The 24,168-nt window shown below is 43.9% G+C and overlaps 1 protein-coding gene across 1 annotated transcript; it reads left to right on the top strand.

Annotated features, from left to right (window-relative positions):
• Nucleotides 1-2,115: 2,115 nt before the first annotated feature.
• LOC138366357 (uncharacterized protein DKFZp434B061-like) lies at nt 2,116-18,783 on the top strand. Its single transcript, XM_069327392.1, has 3 exons — nt 2,116-2,120; nt 6,500-7,513; nt 18,669-18,783. The coding sequence occupies exons 1-3, from the start codon at nt 2,116-2,118 to the stop codon at nt 18,781-18,783; spliced, it is 1,134 nt and encodes a 377-aa protein (XP_069183493.1).
• The last annotated feature ends 5,385 nt before the right edge of the window (nt 18,784-24,168 follow it).

The following is a 24,168-nucleotide window of genomic DNA, read 5'->3' as shown; positions in this document are numbered from 1 at the left end:
ATCTGTCTAGAGTATGTCTAGTGGTATCTGTCACGAAGAGCTGATCCCAAATTGTTGTGGTTCTTGATGTTAATTTCTTATACTTAATTTGCATAAGTTGAGTATGCAGATATATTGTTGAATAGGCGGTAAAGGAATAGGTACGATCTTGCCTACGAAGGAGATTATCGTAACAGTATGTATATGTATATATATATATATATATATATATATATATATATATATATATATATATATATATAAATTATATATACAGTATATATATTATATATATATATATATATATATATATATATATATATATATATATATATATACTGATCTACCAATAAAACACAAATCCATCGAGAAACTGTAACCAGGTACTCACCTACAAGTAATTAGGTAATCTGCTCCCCAGCAACAGAACGTACCTGGAACGAGAGAGAGAGGAAAAAAAGGTTCAAAGAACGCCCCATCATTAACATAGAGCACTTAAAACTTTCTAAGCCAACCATTCCAGAGCTGAGGAATTTGGCCCCACTTTCTGCCCTATGAGATTCAGTGTCCATTAACTTTATGAGCAAGAAATACACGCGATACTTGGATGTTTCTCGAGTATGTGTCTCCGTGATTGGTCTTGGTCTGTGTGTGTCTCTCTCTCTCTCTCTCTCTCTCTCTCTCTCTCTCTCTCTCTCTCTCTCTCTCTCTCTCTCTCTCTCTCTCTCTCTCTCTCTCTCTCGAAGGGAGAGAGAGAGAGAGTCGACCATGAAATACAAGAGTGGACCAAACAAACAATACAACACAAGAAACAAACAAAAACACTGAATCCAGTAAAACAAGTCAAAACAACAACACAATGAAAACGTGGTTAATCGATGCCTCTGTAAACACGTTTTATTTGTTAGCCACCGTAAAGCAAGTAATTGTCAGACAAAGACAGTACAACGCGTAGCCAGGCCGTGAACCACCTCCCCCCCCCTTCCTGTGAGAGGTGTGGTTGTGGTCCGGCAGTTAAGGACTCAACCAGAGCAATTAAACTCCCGCCAGTCCGCGACCCCCTGCGGCTAACACCCCGTCCGTCCCCCCGTATAAGGTGGGGATGTCCTCCGGGTGTGGCCCTCCTTGCTCTCTCTCTCTCTCTCTCTATGGATCCCTCTCGCTCTCCAGCTCCCTCTCGCTCTCTCTGGCTCCCTCTCGCTCTCTCTGGCTCCCTCTCGCTCTCTCTGGCTCCCTCTCGCTCTCTCTGGCTGCCTCTCGCTCTCTCTGGCTCGCTCTCTCTGGCTCCCTCTCGCTCTCTCCGGCTCCCTCTCGCTCTCTCCGGCTCCCTCTCGCTCTCTCCGGCTCCCTCTCGCTCTCTCCGGCTCCCTCTCGCTCTCTCCGGCTCCCTCTCGCTCTCTCCGGCTCCCTCTCGCTCTCTCCGGCTCCCTCTCGCTCTCTCCGGCTCCCTCTCGCTCTCTCCGGCTCCCTCTCGCTCTCTCCGGCTCCCTCTCGCTCTCTCCGGCTCCCTCTCGCTCTCTCCGGCTCCCTCTCGCTCTCTCCGGCTCCCTCTCGCTCTCTCCGGTTCCTTCTCCCTCTCTCTGACTCCCTCTCTCTCTCTTTCCCTCTCTCTGGCTCCTGGTCCCTCTCTTTGACGCTGGTTCACGTCTCTTGTGGTTCTTCCGGCTGGTTCCTGCGCTGAAGAAACAGTTCCTCGTGAACCCTCTTGACCACTCTGGTCTTCCAGACAGTCCCCGTGTCAAGGGTAGTTAGTTATGAGGAAGGAAGCACTCAAGAGGGCATATGATATTATTTAAGGAGCTGGGATATAATGGCAAGGAGATGAATTATAAAGATAAGGAGTGGGTTATAAGGATAAGGAGTTGGGATATTACGATGGAGTGAAGGAAAGGTGCCCAAACGCTGAAACCAACTGGGGGGGGGGGGGGAAAGGGCACGAACAACGACCCCTGCAAGGAGCGAAACCGTCGCTCTACCGACCAGTTTGTGTTGTTAGACGTGTTCTCTCCTCCTACCTTTGTCTTCCTCACTTTGAATGTCAGATAATTTTGTATGTTGTGAGCAAGTCCCCCCTCTTGTTGAGTTGATGTTTCCATGACCTGTGCTTCCCCCATCCTTCCTCTAACACAAGTCATCATGAGGTATATTGAAGTCTTATTTTATTATCTTTATCTGATCTGCACTATCTGTAAACACTGATCAGGTGAGTTGTTTATGCATGTTTAGAACAGTAAGGGTCCTAGGAATGATCCTGGCGAGAGATTACGTTTTGTTTTTCTCTATCATTTCTACTAATCGTGACTGTTGTGTGTGTGTATGTGCTCACCTATTTGTGTCTGCAGGATTGAGCTTTGACTCTTGGATCCCGCCTTTCGACCATCGGTTGTTTACAGCAATGACTCTGGTCCTATTTCTCTATCATACCTGGTTTTAAAATTATGAATAGAATTTGCTTCCACAACCTGCTCTTTAAGTGCATTCCATTTTCCCACTACTCTCACGCTTTAAGGAAAACTTCCTAACATCTCTGTGACTCATCTGAGTTTCCAGCTTCCACCCATGTCCCCTTGTTCTGTTACTATTCCGTGCGAACATTTCGTCTATGTCCACTCTGTCAATCCCCCTGAGTATTTTATACGTTCCTATTCTATCCCCCCCTCTCCCTTTTTTTTCTAGTGTCGTAAGACTCAGTTCCTTCAGGCGCTCTTTATATCCCATCCCTCGTAACGCTGGGACGAGTCTCATTCCAAACTTCTGAACCTTTTCCAGTTTCCTTATGTGTTTCTTCAGGTGGGGACACCATGATGGGGTGGTATACTCTAAGACTGGCCTCACGTAAGCAGTATAAAGTGTCCTAAATGCCTCCTTACTTAGGTTTCTGAATGATGTTCTAACTTTTGCCAGTGTAGAGTACACTGCTGTCGTTTTCCTATTTATATGTGCCTCAGGAGTTAGATTAGGTGTTACGTCCACACCCAGGTCTCTCTCACGTCGTCACAGGTAGGCAGTTTCCCTTCATTGTAAACTGTCCCTTTGCTCTCCTATCACCTAGTCCCATTTCCATAATTTTACATTTGCTAGTGTTGAACTCCAGTAGCCATTTCTCTGACCATCTCTGCAACCTGTTCAAGTCCACTTGGAGGATCCTGCAATCCTCATCTGTCACAATTCTTCTCGTCAACTTTGCATCATCCGCAAACAGCGACATGTAGGATTCTACTCCTGTAAACATGTCGTTAACGTATATTCGAAATAGAATTGGTCCCAGCACCGATCCTTGAGGCGGACCGCGACTCGTTACTGTTCGGCAGTCCGACTTCTTGCCCCTTACCGTTACTCTTTGGCTCCTTCCTGTTAAGGTAGTTCCTTACCCATGCTAGGGCCTTTCCACTCACTCCTGCCTGCCTCTCTAGTTTGAATAGCAGTCTCATGTGTGGTACTGTATCAAAGGCTTTTTGGCAGTCCATAAATATGCAGTCTGCCCAACCTTCTCTGTCCTGTCTTATCCACGTTATTTTATCATAGAATTTCAAAAGGTTTGTTAGGCAAGATTTCCCTTTCCAGAACCCATGTTGATGTTTGTTTACAAACCCAATGTTCTCCAGGTGTGCAACCAGTCTTAGCCTAATTATTCTTTCAAGTATTTTACAGGGGATGCTTGTCAGTGATACGGGTCTGTAGTTAAGTGCCTCCTCCCATTCTCCTTTCTTGAAAATCGGTACAACATTCCAGAATCTTCCAGAATCCAGAAAATTGGTATTCCAGAATCGGTACAGTCTTCCAGAAATTAGGCAATTCTCCTGACATAAGTGATTTATTAAAGATCCGAAGATAATAAAGATTCATTGCCAGAGGCACGCTGAGGGCCTGCGCTGCCTCTTTCAGTATCCACGGTGATGCTTTGTCTGGTCCAACCGCTCTAATTGCATCCAGTGTTGTCAACTGTTTCATTACCTCCTCTGCTGTCACCTCTATATCTGATAGTCTTTCATTTAGGGTAATCTCTTCTAACAATGGGAGCCGCTCAGGCTCGGTTGCAAACACTCCATGGAAACTGTCATTTAGTGCCTCGCAGATTTCCTTGTCACTTTCTGTATATGTCCCCTCTGTTTTCCTTAGTCTTGTCACTTGGTCGTTCACCGTTGTGTGTGTGTACTCACCTAGTTGTGTTTGTGGGGGTTGAGCTCTGGCTCTTTGGTCCTGCTTCTCAACCGTCAATCAACAGGTGTACAGATTCCTGAGCCTATTGAGCTCTATCAGGCTCAGGAATCTGTACACCTGTTGATTGACGGTTGAGAGGCGGGACCAAAGAGCCAGAGCTCAACCCCCGCAAACACAACTAGGTGAGTACACACACACACACACACACAGTGTGTGTGTGTATTCACCTAATTGTGTTTGCGGGGGTTGAGCTTTGCTCTTTCGGCCCGCCTCTCAACTGTCAATCAACTGTTTACTAACTACTTTTTTTCCCCACACCACACACACACACACACCCAGGAAACTGCCCGTGACAGCTGACTAACTCCCAGGTACCTATTTACTGCTAGGTAACAGGGGCATTCAGGGTGAAAGAAACTTTGCCCATTTGTTTCTGCCTGGTGCGGGAATCGAACCCGCGCCACAGAGTCACCAGTCCTGCGCGCTATCCACCAGGCTACCACGCCCCACACCTGTACTCACCTATTTGTGCTTCCGGGGGTTGAGCTTTGGCTCTTTGGTCCCACTTCTCGACTGTCAATCAACTGGTGTACAGGTTCCTGAGCCTACTGGGCTCTATCATATCTACATTTGAAACTGTGTATGGAGTCAGCCTCCACCACATCACTGCCTAATGCATTCCATCCGTTAACTACTCTGACACTGAAAAAGTTCCTTCTAATGTCCCTGTGGCTCATGTGGGTACTCAGTTTCCACCTGTGTCCCCTTGTTCGCGTACCACCAGTGTTGAATTGTTTATTCTTGTTTACCCGGTTGATTCCGCTGAGGATTTTGTAGGTTGTGATCATGTCTCCCCTTATTCTTCTGTCCTCCAGGGTCGTAAGGTGCATTTCCCGCAGCCTTTCCTCGTAACTCATGCCTCTTAGTTCTGGGCCATAAGAACTAGTCTGTTCATGTTCTAGTCCTGTGTGTGTGTGTGTGTGTGTACTCACCTAGTTGTGTTTGCGGGGTTGAGCTCTGGCTCTTTGGTCCCGCCTCTCAACCGTCAATCAACAGGTGTACAGATTCCTGAGCCTATCGGGCTCTGTCATATCTACACTTGAAACTGTGTATGGAGTGAGCCTCCACCACATCACCCCCTAATGCATTCCATTTGTCAACCACTCTGACACTAAAAAAGTTCTTTCTAATATCTCTGTGGCTCATTTGGGAACTCAGTTTCCACCTGTGTCCCCTTGTGCGTGTTCCCCTTGTGTTAAATAGACTGTCTTTATCTACCCTATCAATCCCCTTCAGAATCTTGAATGTGGTGATCATGTCCCCCTAACTCTTCTGTCTTCCAGCGAAGTGAGGTTTAATTCCCGTAGTCTCTCCTCGTAGCTCATCCCTCTCAGCTCGGGTACTAGTCTGGTGGCAAACCTTTGAACCTTTTCCAGTTTAGTCTTATCCTTGACTAGATATGGACTCCATGCTGGGGCTGCATACTCCAGGATTGGCCTGACATATGTGTGTGTGTGTGTGTGTGTGTGTGTGTGTGTGTGTGTGTGTGTGTGTGTGTGTGTGTGTGTGTGTGTGTGTGTGTGTGTGTGTTTCAGGTGTCCTAGCATTCGGGTTAGAAGTCTTCCTGTGACTACATGAATCACCTTTTGCATGCCATATTGCTGACGTGTCCGTGAGTACCTGTAAGTCTCTACGAAGAGTGACGTCTATATCTTTCCATGTCCTGCCTCCGTTCTTTTTGAAGCTGGTGAGTTTTCAGATCTTTACACGTTTGAGTTCAGTGTTGAATTTGAAGTCGTAGATGGAGGTGGCTTCTACTACTGCGTCTTCGTGCTGTGCATTCTCCTTGTTGACCGCCCATACAAGGTAGATAAATTGATTTCTCTTAGCCTGTCCTCATAGCTAAGTTTGCGTAATTCAGGTAATTGCTCTAATGATTTTTGTAAATCAGAGTAATTTGCCGGTTTTAGTAAATTTTTGCAAGTCTCGATAATTTTAAAGTTTCGTTTGTACTTCACGAGGTGCGGATTCAATGCTAGTGCTGCGTGTTCATTTGAAGGTCTAATGTAGGTTGTGTACATTGTTTTGGACGAGTCTTTGATTAGGCAACAAAATGCCGTTGTTTTCTTTACTCGATTTCCATATATTCCCAGTAATTCGACCTGGAGGGAGGGAACTTGATATATATAAGCCTAACATGTACTGCATGAATAAACTGGCTTTTTGTCTCCCTACACAATGAATTATGAATAATAATCTTTAACATGTCGTGGTCCATAAGTTAAGGTGCGGATCTACGGTGCCCAGGACGGGGGTTCGATCCCACCGTCCTGCTCCAATGATTTTCTCCTTGTTTAAGCGATCTTCCGGAACGTGTGGTAGCTGCACATACACCACACTCGCCCCACGCCTCGGCCCACGCCTCGGCCCACGCCTCAACCCCACGCCTCAACCCCACGCCTCAACCCCACGCCTCAACCCCACGCCTCAACCCCACGCCTCAACCCCACGCCTCAACCCCACGCCTCAACCCCACGCCTCAACCCCACGCCTCAACCCCACGCCTCGCCCCACGCCTCGGCCCCACGCCTCGGCCCCACGCCTCGGCCCTCGCCTCGGCCCTCGCCTCGGCCCACGCTTCGGCCCACGCCTCAACCCCACGCCTCAACCCCACGCCTCAACCCCACGCCTCAACCCCACGCCTCAACCCCACGCCTCAACCCCACGCCTCAACCCCACGCCTCAACCCCACGCCTCAACCCCACGCCTCAACCCCACGCCTCAACCCCACGCCTCAACCCCACGCCTCGGCCCCACGCCTCGGCCCCACGCCTCGGCCCCACGCCTCGGCCCACGCCTCGGCCCTCGCCTCGCCCCACGCCTCGGCCCACGCCTCGGCCCTCGCCTCGGCCCTCGCCTCGGCCCACGCCTCGGCCCTCGCCTCGGCCCTCGCCTCGGCCCTCGCCTCGGCCCTCGCCTCGGCCCTCGCCTCGGCCCTCGCCTCGGCCCTCGCCTCGGCCCTCGCCTCGGCCCTCGCCTCGGCCCACGCCTCGGCCCTCGCCTCGGCCCTCGCCTCGGCCCACGCTTCGGCCCACGCCTCAACCCCACGCCTCAACCCCACGCCTCAACCCCACGCCTCAACCCCACGCCTCAACCCCACGCCTCAACCCCACGCCTCAACCCCACGCCTCAACCCCACGCCTCAACCCCACGCCTCGCCCCACACCTCGCCCCACACCTCGCCCCACACCTCGCCCCACGCCTCGCCCCACGCCTCGCCCCACACCTCGCCCCACACCTCGCCCCACGCCTCGCCCCACGCCTCGCCCCACGCCTCGCCCCACGCCTCGCCCCACGCCTCGCCCCACGCCTCGCCCCACGCCTCGCCCCACGCCTCGCCCCACGCCTCGCCCCACGCCTCAGCCCCACGCCTCGCCCCACGCCTCGCCCCACACCTCGCCCCACGCCTCGCCCCACGCCTCGCCCCACGCCTCGCCCCACGCCTCAACCCCACGCCTCGCCCCACGCCTCGCCCCACACCTCGCCCCACGCCTCGCCCCACGCCTCGCCCCACGCCTCGCCCCACGCCTCGCCCCACGCCTCGCCCCACGCCTCGCCCCACGCCTCGCCCCACGCCTCGCCCCACACCTCGCCCCACGCCTCGCCCCACGCCTCGCCCCACGCCTCAACCCCACGCCTCGCCCCACGCCTCGCCCCACGCCTCAACCCCACGCCTCGCCCCACGCCTCGCCCCACGCCTCGCCCCACACCTCGCCCCACACCTCGCCCCACGCCTCGCCCCACGCCTCGCCCCACGCCTCGCCCCACGCCTCGTCATCTCGACAACCATGACATCAATGTTATTGTTTGACCAGAAGGTAACTTTCAAAATCTCTTCTTGATCTCAGATGACACAGTCATCCAATATATAAACAAGAGGAAGGAGAGAGGAAGGAGAGAGGAAGGAGAGAGGAAGGAGAGAGGAGGAGGAGGGTAGGGGGGGGGAGGGAGAGGGTGGATGAGGGCAGTGGATGTATAATGACAGATTGGCCATTGATGATATCAATTTTGTTAAGTGGATCATTTATATTGACACTCACCCTGGCCGCCACACACACTAAGGGGGTGTCAGAGTCACACTTGTCTCCCGAGCCTCTCACACTCCATCAACGTGCTTGGTTATATCATGTCGCCTTTTAAGGCCTTTTGTGCACACATACACACACACACACACACACACACACACACACACACACACACACACACACACACACACACACACACACACACAGGGGGGGGGGGGGTGATGCTGGTTGCTGAGTGGACAGCGCTCTAGATTCGTGGACCTAGGGACCGGGGTTCGATCCCCGATCCCGGCAGCCAGCGGAAAAACAAATGGGCAGAGTTTCCTTCACCCTAATGTTCTGTTACCTAGCAGTAAATAGGTACCTGGGAATTAAAAAGCTGCCATGGGCTGCTTCCTGGGGTGAGTATGAGTAGTGTAAAGTACGCCAATGACGTGCAATTTTGTTTTTTTCCCATGCACGTCATTGGCGTACTGGGTTTTACGAACAAAGTACGCCAATGACGTGCAATTTTGTTTTTTTCCCATGCACGTCATTGGCGTATGCCAATGACGTGCAATTTTGTTTTTTTTTTTCCCATGCACGTCTTTGGCCCCTGGGTTTTACGAACTTTTTTCAGCATGCACGTCATTGGCCACCTGGATTTTACGAACTTTTTTCAGCATGCACGTCTTTGGCCCGTGTATTTTTCGTTACCTCCGTGAGATTCTCCTCGCCCCTGAAAATTTCGTTCGAGGGGATTAATATGCCAGTCCCTGGCGTACCCAAATTTCGTTACCCCAGTGGTCCATCACGTCATTGGCGTACTGGGTTTTACGAAACAAAGTACGCCAATGACGTGCAATTTTGTTTTGTTTTTTTCCCATGCACGTCTTTGGCCCTGGGTTTTACGAACTTTTTTCAGCATGCAAGTCATTGGCCACCAGGATTTTACGAACTTTTTTCAGCATGCACGTCTTTGGCCCCTGGGTTTTGCAAACTTTTTTCAGCATGCACGTCTTTGGCCCGTGTATTTTTCGTTACCTCCGTGAGATTCTCCACGCCCCTGAAAATTTCGTTCAAGGGGATTAATATGCCGGTCCCTGGCGTACCCAAATTTCGTTACCCCAGTGGCCCATGCACAGGCATGGCCAATGGGCAATGACGTCATCTGCCAGCCAGACTTCAATTTGCCTGGGGGTAGGATTAAAAGGCCGGCTCCTGGCATACCCAAATTCTGTTGCCCCAGTGACCCATGCACAGGCATCGCTAATGGTCAATAACGTCATCAGCTGGCCAGTCTTCATCTTCCCTGAATAAGTCAGTTTACTGAAATAGCATGTCTGGCCAAGGATCGTGTATTGAGCATAGGAATGAAATCCATTCATATGAAACAAAGGGGAGCAGCACTGCAAGAAGTTATATGTATTTTCAAGTTCGTCCTCTGCTACCTGTATTTGCCCAGGTCTTTTCCTAAATATAAAACTTATCCAATTTATTCCTATTCTGTTTCATGTTGATACGTTTAATAGGTTATTAATATTCCCCTTTACTATGACCATCCAGTCGCACCTCTATCATGTCACCCCTATTTCTTCTTCGTCGTCGTTCTAGAGAATGTAATTTGAGCTTTGACAATCTTTCTTGAAGGATCGTTTATTATGCATAGGGCAAAAAATTATATTAAAAAATAGAGGCCTGGGCATTGGTGATTTCAATGCGTTTTCAGTAGTAACCAATATTGTCCTTAACCTCACACACGTCTCACATTCGCTCAAAACATACCTCCCACACCTTGCTGTGGCATATAACAAATAAAAAAATCTAATTCAGTAAAAGCAAGCCTCTCATGTTTTAAAATAAGGCCTTCTGCGGGGCGAGGCGCACTAAATGCGGATCCCAGGAGGTTCACACATAAGTGTGAACTCTTAATCTAGCTTAATACCTCACCTATACTCTGTGGTTCATCAAAGTTGATATTCAGCTACATTAGCTCGTATTTTCGCTCATTGCTTATATTTTCTGTTATTCATAAACCCTAAAAAACCATCCTAACCTAACCAAACCTAACATATTATATATAACAAATACATTCTACAGACCAGTTATTGTTGTTGTTTAGTGACATCGTGAAAAGCAAACTCAGGTATAGGGATAATGTATTGATGGTCATTAGCATATAGGTGTGAAGGTATCACAGCACCTTACTGGTCAACTATGTATGACGTCACCAGACAACCAATGCGACCTTTGGCGTCCTACTGGCATGTGTATTTGATGTTATTATTCAAAAATGACTAGACTAACCATCCCCACCTAACCTAATCAGAGGTTTAAGAATATACATTTTAGTCATCCACAACTGTAATCATTATTCAGTGATAAGTTCAAAAGTATAACAGCAGCCCAAATGTCGTACTGCAATTTAAGCAGAATCGTACATCTGGCAGCATATCAGGTGAGCTGAACATAAGAATAAAGGTAACTGCAGAGGTCCTATTGGCCCATACCAGGCAGCTCCTATATATTTCCACCCAATCTCATTCATGTCCACCCTATGCTTAAAACAACCAAGGGATCCCACTTAAAGTAATAGTTTGCAATAATAGTTTTAATAAATAGCTCTTATTCTAGTTTTATACACAACAGCAATTATGAAACCCTATAGCTAGATATTCTACTATAATCCACAAGTAGTTACCACACATCTGGCAGTACAGCGGATTAGTAGCTGTGTTCATAGGCTAGTCAACTTTCCTCACATCCATCAAATAGCTATCCAAATGTCGCACCTCAATTCATTCCATCTAGCAACTCAGCTGGATGTTAGCCACTATATTCATAAGCTAATCATTTCTACACCTCAAAAAAATCCTAGTCTTGCTACGCAAATCAGCTAACTTGTTTCTAAACCAACAGTCGCAAATACAAGCATACATACCTACTCATACTCCACAACCTATACATTCATAGAGAATAGCCTAGTTTTTTTGCCACCATTTCCCCATTAATCAGATGCAATTTATGCCATGCACACAGAAAATACAGCATCTACACACCAAATATGCCATTTATGCACAAAATATATTATTTACACTCAAAATATGCCATCACACAAAAATATGTCATTTATAGACAAAAATATAACATTTACATACAAAAATATGTCAGTTGGACATGAAAATGTAGCATTTACACAATATTGCATGGACACTCAGAGTATGACATTTACACAAAGTACAGTATTTTGCACAAATATATCAAAATGCTTATGCATTTAGACAATCAAAAATGCGCTTTCACTAAAATTACACATTTTCACAAACATAATTTTCACAAAATACCCACACATTGTCTCATAAACCAAAATACACTTACACCATGAAGATCTATTTTATTAGATTACAGAGCTTACGCAAAATACACAATTTTCACACACAAATACAGTTGCACCAGTTCCACTTCAACAAATATTAAAAACACAACTTGCATAAATGCACTATTATCACAAAATTATTATAAAACATGGACAATTATTACACAGTTTGTGTAATTATTTTACATCTTTGCACAATTAATACAAGAAAACTTGCTATATAATTACTCAACTTGCACAATGACAATCAATACACAAAGGTATAAATAAACAATTCGTCCATATGCAATTACACAACATGCGCAATTAATACACAACTTATACAAATATCACACATCTTTCATAATTATTACACAACTTGTACAAATGCATATCTAGCACAAATACGTACAATACATAACTACCCCAAATATGAAAATACACAACTAGCATAAATACACGATTTACACAAATACAATTGCGACATTTACACAACTTGCTCAAAAATATAATCAATACACAACTTACCAAAATATGAACAATACATAACTAGCACATATTCATTAAATACACAACTAAGCAATTTCCGCAAATGCACATACAAAAACATATACAATTAATACATACAACTTGCACAAAAAATACACAATTTATAGAAATATAATCAATACATAATTTCAATAATCATACAACTTATGCAAAATACATAATCTGCACAATTAATACACAAGTATATTAATTGTGCAAACACAACCAACTAGGTCAAACAATACACAATTTGCATGATATTTTTCTGGGTATATTTAGGACATTAATTATAATATGCTGAGTTTAACCAACTCCCCAAAAGTCAGAATTTCACATATAAAAATTGTTCATATGACTTCCGATGAGCTCAATATATAACACATTCTTTTTCCATTAAGATATCGACATTATTAGCGCTAAACTATTCATCTAACATATGTCCATTGTTTTTATGTCTTATTAATACCTTCCTTGTTACATTCTCTCCAATCAGGCCACCATATTTATGTATTTATTCAAACCATCTAACAGACTTATTTGTTCTAGCCTTAGTTATGTTAGGGCAGGTGGGGTTAGGTGAAGTCAGTATTGTCTATGATAATTTTAGACAAATTTGCTATATCTTATCAAAATGCATCCTGTTAAAACTTAAATTCATCGAAATCTATCAAAAATATACTTATACTACGCAAATTTGACTAAATTCAACCTAGCTAAACTAACAAAATATGAGCATCCCATATCCTCACATACAAGCCTATGTCACCTCTATCCATACATTATATGAGTCTGCCATATAGCACAAACCCCAAATAGGAAAATTTACACTATTTCATAAACATACTAGTTCATTAGCCTAAGATATTATATATGTCCTTCCCTACACGACCTCACCTAACCAGACCTAGCATATCCAACCCTGGATTTGGTTAAAGTTGGCGAAATTTATGCTATGCCACCTAAATTTCACCAAATTTAAGGTAATTTCCACCAAATATACCCAAATGTTGCGTAGCATAGCGCTGCCAAAGCCCATTTTCTCCTATTCCATACTACCCTACACAACCTCACCTAACCTGACCTAGCATATCCAAACCTGGATTTGGTTAAAGTTGGCGAAATTTATGCTATGCCACCTAAATTACACCTAATTGAAGGCAATTTCCACCATATATACCCAAATGTTGTGTATCATAGCATCGCCAAAGCCCATTTTCTCCTATTCCATACTACCCTACACAACCTCACCTAACCTGACCTAGCATATCCAAACCTGGATTTGGTTAAAGTCGGCGAAATTTTTGCTATGCCACCTAAATTCGACCAAATATACCCAAATGTTGTGTATCATAGCATCGCCAAAGTCCATTTTTTACCTACATTTTCTCCTATTCCATCCTACCCTATACAACCTCACCTAACCTATCCTAGCATATCCAAACCTAGATTTGGTTAAAGTCTGCGAAATTTAAGCTATCCCACCTAAATTCTATCTAATTTAAGGCAATTCCCACCAAATATATCCAAATGTTCTGTATCACAGCACTGCCAAAGCCCATTTTTACCTACATTTTCTCCTATTCCATCCTACCCTACGCAACCTTACCTAACCTATCCTACCATATCCAAACCTAGATTTGGTTAAAGTCGGCAAAATTTAAGTTATCCCATATAAATTTGACCTAATTTAAGACAATTCCCACCAAATATACCCAAAAATGTTTTTGGAACATAGCACGGCCAAAGCTCATTTTAGCTGAGTTTTCATCTATTCCAACCTGCCCTAGACAACCCTACCCAGCCTCTCCTGGCATATCCAAAGTCAGATTTGCATATAGTTGGCAAAAATTTATGCCTTTCCCACCTAAATTTAACCTAATTTAAGCCAATTTCCACCGAATATACCCAAATGTTTTGTATCTTAGCATGGCCAAAGTTCATTTCACCCAAGTTTTCACCTATTTCATCTTACCTTACACAGCCATACCTAACCTGACCTAGCATATCCCAAGCTAGATTTGATTAGAGTTCGTGAAATTTATGCTTATCGCCTAAATTCAACCTAATTTAAGACAATTTCTACCCAATATACCTAAAATGTTTTGTTACATAGCTCAGCCAAAGACCATTTTAGCTGAGTTTTCACATATTCCATCCTACCCAACATAGCCTTACCTATCCCTGACCTAGCAGATTTGATTAAAGTTTGGGAAATTTAAGCTATAGCCATCAAATTGGAGACAATTTCCACCAAATATGCCTAAATGTTGTGTATCATAGCACAGCCAAAACCCATTTTACCAGTATTTTTGCCCATTCCATCTAAACCTGGACCTAGCCTCTGATACTACATATACTCAGAGAAGTGATGTTTTTTTGGATATGAACCTAAATGCCCGTGCCTAACCTGCAAGAGTCTTGGAGCTTTGTTGTATATTTTATCTATTTTTCTTCGAAAACTTGAGTTTTGGATATGAACCTATCCGCACTGTGCCTAACCTGCTAGGATCTTTGTTGAACATTGTAACCATATTCATAGAAAAGTGATGTTTTGGATATGGACCTAACAGCCCCTCTCCTTTAAAACTTGGAACTGTGTTCAATATTGTAGATATAGTGTTGGGTATGTGTTTTTGTTTTTACACATCAACTCAACCGTCCTGGACCTAACCTCCCTTCATCTAACTTCAAATTTATCGTAAATATGGGAGGAACGTGTTGTTTGTGCATCAACCCAACCGTCCTGGACCTAACCTCCATTTATCAAACTTCAAATTTATCATAAATATGGGGGGACCGTGTTATTTGTGCATCAACTCCGCCGTCCTGGGCCTAACCTCCCTTTATCTAACTTCAAATTTATTGTATATATGGGAAGAAGGTGTTGTTTATGCATCAACCCAAACTCCCTGGACCTAACCTCTGATACACGAATCTTGGTTCAACATTGCATCATACTCGTAGCATATTTTTTTTCACATAATTCAACCATCCTCAACCTAACCTCTGTTACCTGGGGGAGGGAGGTTAATGGAAAATATGATAATAATGGAGATTTTCTCTACATCAGTTCAACTTAACCATCCTTAACCTAACCTTAGTTAGAAAGGGATATAATTCACCAAAGCTATTTAATTACCATTTACCTTATTTTCCTTATCCTAACCCATAACCAGAGGGTTTAGACCCCCCTTTACCTCGAAATTATACTATATATTTAAGGTAGGAATATATTTTCACACATAAACCTAACATTCCCTAATTTAACCCTGTACTCTAATTTCGAGGTAAAGGGGGGTCTAACAATGGACATATGTTAGATGAATAGTTTAGCGCTAATAATGTCGATATCTTAATGGAAAAAGAATGTGTTATATATTGAGCTCATCGGAAGTCATATGAACAATTTTTATATGTGAAATTCTGACTTTTGGGGAGTTGGTTAAACTCAGCATATTATAATTAATGTCCTAAATATACCCAGAAAAATATCATGCAAATTGTGTATTGTTTGACCTAGTTGGTTGTGTTTGTACATATATAGCACAATTAATATACTTGTGTATTAATTGTGCAGATTATGTATTTTGCATAAGTTGTATGATTATTGAAATTATGTATTGATTATATTTCTATAAATTGTGTATTTTTTGTGCAAGTTGTATGTATTAATTGTATATGTTTTTGTATGTGCATTTGCGGAAATTGCTTAGTTGTGTATTTAATGAATATGTGCTAGTTATGTATTGTTCATATTTTGGTAAGTTGTGTATTGATTATATTTTTGAGCAAGTTGTGTAAATGTCGCAATTGTATTTGTGTAAATCGTGTATTTATGCTAGTTGTGTATTTTCATATTTGGGGTAGTTATGTATTGTACGTATTTGTGCTAGATATGCATTTGTACAAGTTGTGTAATAATTATGAAAGATGTGTGATATTTGTATAAGTTGTGTATTAATTGCGCATGTTGTGTAATTGCATATGGACGAATTGTTTATTTATACCTTTGTGTATTGATTGTCATTGTGCAAGTTGAGTAATTATATAGCAAGTTTTCTTGTATTAATTGTGCAAAGATGTAAAATAATTACACAAACTGTGTAATAATTGTCCATGTTTTATAATAATTTTGTGATAATAGTGCATTTATGCAAGTTGTGTTTTTAATATTTGTTGAAGTGGAACTGGTGCAACTGTATTTGTGTGTGAAAATTGTGTATTTTGCGTAAGCTCTGTAATCTAATAAAATAGATCTTCATGGTGTAAGTGTATTTTGGTTTATGAGACAATGTGTGGGTATTTTGTGAAAATTATGTTTGTGAAAATGTGTAATTTTAGTGAAAGCGCATTTTTGATTGTCTAAATGCATAAGCATTTTGATATATTTGTGCAAAATACTGTACTTTGTGTAAATGTCATACTCTGAGTGTCCATGCAATATTGTGTAAATGCTACATTTTCATGTCCAACTGACATATTTTTGTATGTAAATGTTATATTTTTGTCTATAAATGACATATTTTTGTGTGATGGCATATTTTGAGTGTAAATAATATATTTTGTGCATAAATGGCATATTTGGTGTGTAGATGCTGTATTTTCTGTGTGCATGGCATAAATTGCATCTGATTAATGGGGAAATGGTGGCAAAAAAACTAGGCTATTCTCTATGAATGTATAGGTTGTGGAGTATGAGTAGGTATGTATGCTTGTATTTGCGACTGTTGGTTTAGAAACAAGTTAGCTGATTTGCGTAGCAAGACTAGGATTTTTTTGAGGTGTAGAAATGATTAGCTTATGAATATAGTGGCTAACATCCAGCTGAGTTGCTAGATGGAATGAATTGAGGTGCGACATTTGGATAGCTATTTGATGGATGTGAGGAAAGTTGACTAGCCTATGAACACAGCTACTAATCCGCTGTACTGCCAGATGTGTGGTAACTACTTGTGGATTATAGTAGAATATCTAGCTATAGGGTTTCATAATTGCTGTTGTGTATAAAACTAGAATAAGAGCTATTTATTAAAACTATTATTGCAAACTATTACTTTAAGTGGGATCGCTTGGTTGTTTTAAGCATAGGGTGGACATGAATGAGATTGGGTGGAAATATATAGGAGCTGCCTGGTATGGGCCAATAGGACTTCTGCAGTTACCTTTATTCTTATGTTCAGCTCACCTGATATGCTGCCAGATGTACGATTCTGCTTAAATTGCAGTACGACATTTGGGCTGCTGTTATACTTTTGAACTTATCACTGAATAATGATTACAGTTGTGGATGACTAAAATGTATATTCTTAAACCTCTGATTAGGTTAGGTGGGGATGGTTAGTCTAGTCATTTTTGAATAATAACATCAAATACACATGCCAGTAGGACGCCAAAGGTCGCATTGGTTGTCTGGTGACGTCATACATAGTTGACCAGTAAGGTGCTGTGATACCTTCACACCTATATGCTAATGACCATCAATACATTATCCCTATACCTGAGTTTGCTTTTCACGATGTCACTAAACAACAACAATAACTGGTCTGTAGAATGTATTTGTTTGTTATATATAATATGTTAGGTTTGGTTAGGTTAGGATGGTTTTTTAGGGTTTATGAATAACAGAAAATATAAGCAATGAGCGAAAATACGAGCTAATGTAGCTGAATATCAACTTTGATGAACCACAGAGTATAGGTGAGGTATTAAGCTAGATTAAGAGTTCACACTTATGTGTGAACCTCCTGGGATCCGCATTTAGTGCGCCTCGCCCCGCAGAAGGCCTTATTTTAAAACATGAGAGGCTTGCTTTTACTGAATTAGATTTTTTTATTTGTTATATGCCACAGCAAGGTGTGGGAGGTATGTTTTGAGCGAATGTGAGACGTGTGTGAGGTTAAGGACAATATTGGTTACTACTGAAAATGCATTGAAATCACCAATGCCCAGGCCTCTATTTTTTAATATAATTTTTTGCCCTATGCATAATAAACGATCCTTCAAGAAAGATTGTCAAAGCTCAAATTACATTCTCTAGAACGACGACGAAGAAGAAATAGGGGTGACATGATAGAGGTGCGACTGGATGGTCATAGTAAAGGGGAATATTAATAACCTATTAAACGTATCAACATGAAACAGAATAGGAATAAATTGGATAAGTTTTATATTTAGGAAAAGACCTGGGCAAATACAGGTAGCAGAGGACGAACTTGAAAATACATATAACTTCTTGCAGTGCTGCTCCCCTTTGTTTCATATGAATGGATTTCATTCCTATGCTCAATACACGATCCTTGGCCAGACATGCTATTTCAGTAAACTGACTTATTCAGGGAAGATGAAGACTGGCCAGCTGATGACGTTATTGACCATTAGCGATGCCTGTGCATGGGTCACTGGGGCAACAGAATTTGGGTATGCCAGGAGCCGGCCTTTTAATCCTACCCCCAGGCAAATTGAAGTCTGGCTGGCAGATGACGTCATTGCCCATTGGCCATGCCTGTGCATGGGCCACTGGGGTAACGAAATTTGGGTACGCCAGGGACCGGCATATTAATCCCCTTGAACGAAATTTTCAGGGGCGTGGAGAATCTCACGGAGGTAACGAAAAATACACGGGCCAAAGACGTGCATGCTGAAAAACGTTTGCAAAACCCAGGGGCCAAAGACGTGCATGCTGAAAAAAGTTCGTAAAATCCTGGTGGCCAATGACTTGCATGCTGAAAAAAGTTCGTAAAACCCAGGGCCAAAGACGTGCATGGGAAAAAAACAAAACAAAATTGCACGTCATTGGCGTACTTTGTTTCGTAAAACCCAGTACGCCAATGACGTGATGGACCACTGGGGTAACGAAATTTGGGTACGCCAGGGACTGGCATATTAATCCCCTCGAACGAAATTTTCAGGGGCGAGGAGAATCTCACGGAGGTAACGAAAAATACACGGGCCAAAGACGTGCATGCTGAAAAAAGTTCGTAAAATCCAGGTGGCCAATGACGTGCATGCTGAAAAAAGTTCGTAAAACCCAGGGGCCAAAGACGTGCATGGGAAAAAAAAAACAAAATTGCACGTCATTGGCGTACTTTGTTCGTAAAACCCAGTACGCCAATGACGTGCATGGGAAAAAAACAAAATTGCACGTCATTGGCGTACTTTACACTACTAGTATGTGTGTGTTTGTGTGAAAAATAATTTGTTAGTAGTTAGTAACTGTTGAGAGGCGGGCCGAAAGAGCAGAGTTCAACCCCCTCCCCCCTCCCGCAAGCACAACTAGATGAATACACACACACTATAATCTTTAATATGTCGTGGTCCATAGGGTCGACCATAGAACACCTACAAAATTTTTCCCTACAAAATAGGGAATTGAACACCCTATTCAGTTCTCAGGGGAATTTAATAGAGGACAAAGTATTTAGCACGGGTGGAACACAAACAAGGGGACACAGGTGGAAACTTAGTATCTAAATAAGCCACAAAGACATTTAGATTTTTTTCAGTGTCAGAGTAATTAACAAATGGAATGCATTAGGCAGTAATGTGATGGAGGCTGACTCCAAACACAGTTTCAAATGTAAATTTCATAGAGCCCAGTAGGCTGAAGAATCTGAATACTAGTTGATTGACAGTTGAGAGGCGAGACCAAAGAGCCAAACCTCAATCCCCGCAAGCACAACTAGGTGAGTTCACACATGGGGGCCTCGTGGGGGAGTGGATAGCGCTGGGGGTTGTAGTCTTAATGGCCCGGGTTCGATTCCCGGCGGAGTCGGGAACAAATGGGAAGAGTTTCCTTCACCCTGATGCCTCTGTTCACCTAGCAGTAAATAGGTACCTGGAAGTTAGACAGCTGCTACGGGCTGTTTCCTGGGGATGTGTGTGTGTGTGTGTATTCACCTAGTTGTACTCACCTAGTTGTGTCTGCAGGATCGAGCATTGACTCTTGGATCCCGCCTTTCGAGCATCAGTTGTTTACAGCAATGACTCCTGTCCCATTTCCCTATCATACCTGGTTCTATCATACCTGTGTGTGTGTGTGTGTGTGTTTGTGTGTGTGTGTGTGTGTGTGTGTGTGTGTGTGTGCGCGCGCGCGTGCGGGCATGTGTTAGAGATAAATATATGTAGTAGATATAATAGAAGAATAGATTGGTTAGAAAGGTGGGATTCAAGAGCAAATAGCTCGATTCTGCAGCCATAAATAGTAAATACACACACGTACACCCACTACTGGTGATGGAAGATTTCAATCATGAGCAAATTGACTGGTAATTAATTCGTCTGTTAGTGGAGAAGAAACAGAGAGCAAAACTCATAGAGGTTATAGAAAGAAACTTCCAAACACAACATGTCCCAGATGAAACACGAAGACAAAGGTAGAAAGAGGAGTAGACCCACAACCACCATGATTAGACTTAGTCTTCCCACAAAGGAAAATATACATTGAAAACTTTGAGCATGAAATGCCACTGGGGGCAAGTGACCACTGTTTACTAATCTTTGATTATGTAGATTATGAAAGCAGTGGCTAGGGAAAGAGAAGAGGGGAGTGGGAAATTAGCTTTCCATAAAGGCGAGAACCAGAATATAAAATGAGTTTTAGAGAGAATACCATGACAACTAGAACTAAGAGACAACACAAGGCATGACGGGCTACATAACTAGCCAATGCAAAGGAGCTGAAAGGAGATTTATACTGTCCTTCAGGGATAATGGAACCAAGAGAAAACAATATCTCATGGTTTAATAGGCAATGCTTAGAGGGGGGAAAAAGGGAGAAGCAAAGTTACTTGGGAAAATAAAGAGAGCACAGAACATAGGAGAACCAAAGCACATACACCAGAGAGAGGAACGAATACACAGGCGCTCGGAGAGCAACAAATAACATTCTTCTTCATCTTGAAAAACATAGATTAATTACTGATTCACAACATGGTTTTACATCAAATTTACTGTTCATGTTTAAAAAATTTGCTATCATCTTATTCCAGCATAGTTGAGGCAGTTGATAGTGGTAAGGTTTGTGATGTCGTGTACCTTGACTTTAGCCATGCTCTTGACACAGTGCTACATGAAAGACTGATTAAAATAATAGAAGCTCATGGTATGTTGTTTGCCTGTAGGTCCCTCCTAACCACTCCACATACTTCGGTTACCTTGGTGTGTTGCGCAGGCTCCTGTGTCAGGTTAGGTCTGCGCTGGTGGGTTTCGATGGGTTTCTTCGGCATGGCTGTCCTCCTCCCTTGTCGGATCGTGAGTGCCGGGTTGTAGACCTGCTCGGACGAGGTGATCCTTGATGGACTTACCTCACCTCCACGCAATCATTGGAGGATTTTGCGGGAAATCCTCCCAAGAAGGATGGTCACTGTATGTCTCCCTCATCCAGGTCCATACGTCTGAGAGTTTGTTTTAGTTCCCTACAAAACCAGGAAAGAATAGGGTAGGGAGGATCCATCTCCTATCCTCCAACTTTGGAGCCCGGAGCCTGAGAAGTTGTTCTCTGGTCTTCTCGTGAAGTTTTTCCTGGGCGTAGTTCAGCATTTCCTCAGGGAAACCTCTGCGCCTAAACATCTCCCACAGGTTGTCTAGCTGAGGGTAGAGGGTTTCGTCTTTGCTGTTTATTATTTTAAGGCGTAATCCTAGGGAGAAGGGTAATAATTTCTTTGGGGCTAGCGGATAGCATGAGTCGAACCTCGGGTATGTGTGAAGGTTCGTAGGTTTATAATATGCCTTCGGGTTCATATGTCGGGTTGTTTCGTCCACGTACACTGTGGTGTCCAGGAAATTGATTGTGGTGCCGTAATATTCTAGGGTAAATTTGATGTTTCCGTGGACTGTATTCACCAAAGAAAAGAAACCCTCTAGACGTGGGAGTCCGCCTACCATGACTCCAAAGATATCGTCTATATCTGTGGTACACTGCCAGGGCGTTCTCTCTATGGGATCTGTCCCTTTCAAATACTACATGCATAAAGATGTCAGCAATAGCTACGCTACTTGACGCTCCTTTGGCAATGCCCTTCGTCTGTCTATATGCCTTACCATCGAATTGAAGGAGGGTATCTCTCATTACATGAAGTATTGCTTCCTCGTATAACTGCCTGTGAGGCGGCCTCCGAACTCCTGCTTCCTGTAGTTGTTGTGTAATTCTGTTCTCATCAAAAAAAAGTTGCTACCACTTTGGCTGCCTCTCTCTGTGGTATGCTCGGGTAGAGCGATACCACATCCATTGAGAAAAGGCAGGCTCTTCTTGGAACAGGACCTCTGATCCTGGCTGTCTCGTTCAGGAAGTTTGTTGTATCTTGAAGGCGTTCCGGTAGGAGTCGTAGAAGGTGGTTGAGAAGGGCTGTACATATCCAGTCTACCTGTCTGGTAGGTGACCGGCAGCCGCTCAGCACTTGTCTCCTCTGCCACGTTCCTGTGATCTCGTTCGGTGGTTTGTGAATCTTTGGTACAAGATAAAGGTGTGGGATGGCAGACTCAAAGGCTATGTAAAAGTTCCTTACCCTAGCTTGCATGAGCCCACCATTCTCTGGCTTTATTTTCAAAAAGCTTGATGACTAGATTCCTGCTCATTGTCTGGGCGTTCTTCTGAGCAGCGTCTTGCCTTGTGATCCAGTGGGACGCCGCCGTGTCCGACAGGTGTCGTTCCATTTCTTGTGTATAGTTATCCTGTCTCCAGATGATGACGGAGCCTCTCTTATCCGCGGGTTTAATCACGATGTCCGTTCTCATCTTCAGTGTTGACAAGGCTCCCCTCTCCTCTCGGGGCAGGTTGCAGTTGTGTCTGTGCTCCGTGTCCTTTCTGAGGTCCTCCTTCAGGTGGCGGATCACCTCCCTCAGTCCCACCAAGTTGTAGTTTGGTTGTGGTTTCGTCTTGTCTGGGTGGAACACTGTTCTTCACAAGTGACTCTTATTCAGACTGGAAAAAAAAGATGGTGTATCAAGAAACGTATTAAAAGGGATGAATCCATACTTCTCAGGAAGAAAACAAAGACTCACAGTAAGAGGGTAAAGCTGTCAGAAGGGAGAGGGAACGAGTGGGGTACCTCAAGGGTCGGTACTCGGGCCCATCCTCCTCCTAATATATGTAAATGATCTAACGGAGGAAATAAGCTCATTCTCATCCATGATTGCTGACGATGATAAGCTAATGAGGCGAATCAGAACTGAGGAAGACTGCAAAACATTAAGATAACCAAATCTCGGGAGATGGCCTGAGCAATGGCTACTTGACTTTAACCTTGACAAATGCAAGGTTATGAAGATAAGTATTGGAGTAAATAAAACCAAGGGTAACGGGAAGGTAACTTCCAACTTCTGAAAAGAGAATGACTTAGGAGTGGACATAACTCGGGACCCATCACCTGAGGCACACATCGGCAGAATAACGAGGGTAGCAGATGCCATATTGGATATCTTGAGGTTATCTTAAGATGATTTCGGGGCTATAGAGTTCCAGCAGCCCGGTCCTCGACCAGGCCTCCACCCCCAGGAAGCAGCCCGTAACAGCTGACTAACTCCCAGGTACCTATTTACTGCTAGGTAACAGGGGCATCAGGGTGAAAGAAACTCTGCCCATTGATTCTCGCCGGCGCCAGGATCGAACCCGGGACCACAGGATCACGCGTCCAGTGTTCTGTCCGCTCAGCCGTCGGCTCCCTTAACCTCGGTCCTCCTTAACCTGGCAACCTCAGTCATAACTTAGTGGACTTCTGGGCGTTCTTTTACTCCTCAAGCCCGGCCCGGGGTCAGGCGCGACTTGTGAGAGTTTAATTGGTTCAATAAACTGTTGCTTGAAGCGGCCCGCAGGCCCACATATTCACCACAGCCTGGCTGGTCCGGCACTACTGAAGAAAACTGTCTAGTTTTCCCTTAAATACTTCCACGTTTGTTCCGGCAATATTTCTTATGCTCGCTGGGAGGATGTTGAACAACCGCGGACCTCTGATGTTTATACAGTGTTCTCTGCATGTGCCTATGACACCTCTGCTCTTCACTGGTTCTACTATTCTGCATTTCCTTCCATATCGTTCAACGATAACCGGCAAACGTTCAGTTATCCTTCAAGAACATGGACAAAGA

Source organism: Procambarus clarkii, chromosome 19 (assembly GCF_040958095.1).
Source record: "Procambarus clarkii isolate CNS0578487 chromosome 19, FALCON_Pclarkii_2.0, whole genome shotgun sequence".
Lineage (NCBI taxonomy): Eukaryota > Metazoa > Arthropoda > Malacostraca > Decapoda > Cambaridae > Procambarus > Procambarus clarkii.
This window is presented reverse-complemented; position numbering and strand designations above follow the sequence as displayed.

Bases quoted from the DNA above. Each gene is read 5' to 3' on its own strand.
- LOC138366357 (XM_069327392.1), top strand. The intron at 7,514-18,668 runs GCCCCACGCCTC...CGAAATTTTCAG, and splicing joins CACGCCTCGCCCCACGCCTC to GGGCGTGGAGAATCTCACGG.